Source organism: Branchiostoma belcheri, unplaced genomic scaffold, assembly GCF_001625305.1.
Source record: "Branchiostoma belcheri isolate BF01 breed outbred unplaced genomic scaffold, Haploidv18h27 scaffold7, whole genome shotgun sequence".
NCBI classification, from domain to species: domain Eukaryota; kingdom Metazoa; phylum Chordata; class Leptocardii; order Amphioxiformes; family Branchiostomatidae; genus Branchiostoma; species Branchiostoma belcheri.
In genome coordinates, this window is record NW_017804353.1 from 3432784 (window position 1) to 3435360 (window position 2577).

Sequence of the window (2577 nt, forward strand, 5' to 3'; positions counted from 1 at the left end):
CCCCGTAAGGACGCCGTTGCAATTGTGACCTAAGCATCAATGGGCGCATTGTAATTAAGTGAAGCAAAGGGATATGTAGTATCAACCAAGCTAGGAATACTAACCAGCCCTTTCATGGTATTAACCCTACTCATACCGGGCTTTGTGGTGCATCAAGCCTCGGCCCCTAATCAACTATCGGAAAACCTGTTTTAACCATAGCATACATACAAACATGACAGCACATAAACACTTGTTGCACTAGTAGTACGAAAGAAACTAATAAATTTCTCAGAAAATTAGTAAAACATCAGACAACTTCCTTTAAGACCTACATAAGTTGTATCGTAAACTCAAAGCACCCATCTTTGTGGAGGAAAACGGGTAGAAATCTTAACGAACATGCAATGCTACGCCCAGGGTCGCCACGCCCCAATAACTAGACCCAGGATCGCCTCGCCCCAGTGACAGGCCTGAGTTCCTGAGTCAAATATCTTGTGTGTCTACTTGATCACTATTGACATATTGCTTAAAGGACAAATCCAATACTTTCAGTTTTGGGGCCTTTCCACCCAAAATCCTATTATGTAAATGGTGATTTATTGGTTTCTGCCAACCCCGCACATATTTGCGGTTATATCTGACCCGCTCGATGTTCCCCGGCTAGCGCCCGATTGTCCGCTAGGCGGCGCAGCGACTGTAGATTTGACGTCACCGGTTCAATTCTGCTATATGTAGCTACTAGCGAAAACAATCATGGCGGGCGCATCTGGACTGCATCGGCAAGTGGGAAGAAAATAAAAACCCTAAATGTGAAAACGATGTCAAACATGTGAAAGCGAGAGTTTGGGGAAATTGTGAATGCAGCGTTCTTGAGCACGTGCTTGCCCTACTTGCTCATTAAATTATGCAAGGACGCCATATTTAAATTATGCAAGGACGCCAAATAATTTTCCACTGTCCCTAAACTCTGTATGACCCCTTTTCTGTAGATCATAAATCATTCTGCTGCAGGTTTGCGCAATTCTGGACGATTTTAGTCCACACGATTTTAGATTTTCTACAAATTTGAAAGAAAAACGCTTTTCCATTTTACTGTCGTTACATCCACATAGATCTAAATCCACATAGATGTCACATTTATACAAATGTTAGTTTAAGTCCATTGAATAGGGTCACTGAATAGGGTCACCGACCGGGCGTGTATCTGTTCTGCGAGGACCATAACCCCTGCGAGATTTGTTTACATAGTAACAAACTCTTCTTCCAATTAATCTCCGAGCGAACCAGATGTGTCATTCACCCGGGCGAAGGTCCTTAGGCTAGCTCTTTTAACCATTTATACACAGGATCATCATGGAGTACGAAGATGTACTGCGGCAGTACCTCGGTGAGTTCGGCAGGTACCAGAAACTGGCAGCTGTGCTCATCATTCTGGTCGCTCCGACTGCTGGTGCGACCATGTTCGCACAGGCTTTCCTGGCGGCCACTCCCGAGCACCACTGCCGACTCTACCAGAACGACTCCTCGGGCATGTATGGCCACTCTTCCGGTAGACTCAATGTCAGTATTCCCATGGAAAACGTGGACGGTAGGTGGAGGTTCAGCTCGTGTTTGATGTACAACGGAACTGGTGGAACAGCAACAGGGGATAGCCAAACAGTAACATCGTGTAATCACGGCTGGGAGTACGACCAGAGCATATATCACAGCACTGTTGTCACAGACGTAAGTACAATTTTACCTCGTGTATGATACACATAATATTAAGGTTTGTAAAATTTTGGAAACACACTAAGATGGCTTTGTCGCCATTACACAAATACGTACATGTAAAAATCTGACATTGATTTTCGAGACCAAGACTTACAATACTTACCAAATGTTGACTACATAATGTATTGCAAATTGGAGCATAGTGTTACTGAACAAATGCTGGGTAGTTGATTTTGTAGGACAGTCCAGTTCACACTAAGACACCTAATGTTAGCTGCATTGTAGTGTACATGTATACTGCATATGGGTATGTTATAGCATGTGCTCCTGCAGTTTCTTCACAGTTAGTCAAACGATAGAAATGTCAGAATCATTGAAAACACAACAAAACAGTTCCATTTTCAAAATCATCGTGAGGGCAGGCTCATCTGGATAAAATGTCATGTTTTTCGCTAAATTAAAAAGGTTTAAACAAACAATGATTCAAAACATGATTTGCATACTTTCAGTACGACCTTGTGTGTGGGCGCCACTGGTTGAAGGAACTGGGTCAGTCCATCTTCATGGTGGGGATGTGCGCTGGGGGTCTAATCTCAGGAATGACATCGGACAGGTAAAAATGTTTCTTTTTTCTCTGGAAGAAAACAGAAACACAATGTTCTCACCGTCTGCCATGAAGGCATCTGGGATCATTGCACAAAAACATTTTACTTTGTACATTTTCAATTATATTGTGAACTAATATTGCTTCTTTACAATAGAAATCATTGTTACTTAAAGTTACAGTCAATAAAAGTAATCCCAATATTTCTATGTTTCGTCAGATTTGGACGCCGTCCAACGGTTCTAGCCTGCATCCTGCTGCAGCTGAGTTCTGGACTT

General features: G+C 42.7%; 2 protein-coding genes across 2 annotated transcripts in view; both read left to right on the forward strand.

Moving 5' to 3' along the window:
- Nucleotides 1-2577, forward strand: part of LOC109484365 — a 41553-nt gene that overhangs the window by 12028 nt on the left and 26948 nt on the right. The window lies entirely within an intron of this gene.
- LOC109484531 (organic cation transporter protein-like) overlaps nt 1441-2577 on the forward strand; it is an 8112-nt gene continuing 6975 nt past the window's right edge. The window contains exon 1 of the mRNA XM_019787850.1: nt 1441-1707. Within this exon, the coding sequence (XP_019643409.1) occupies nt 1441-1707 (267 nt within the window). The remainder of the gene's footprint in view (nt 1708-2577) is intronic.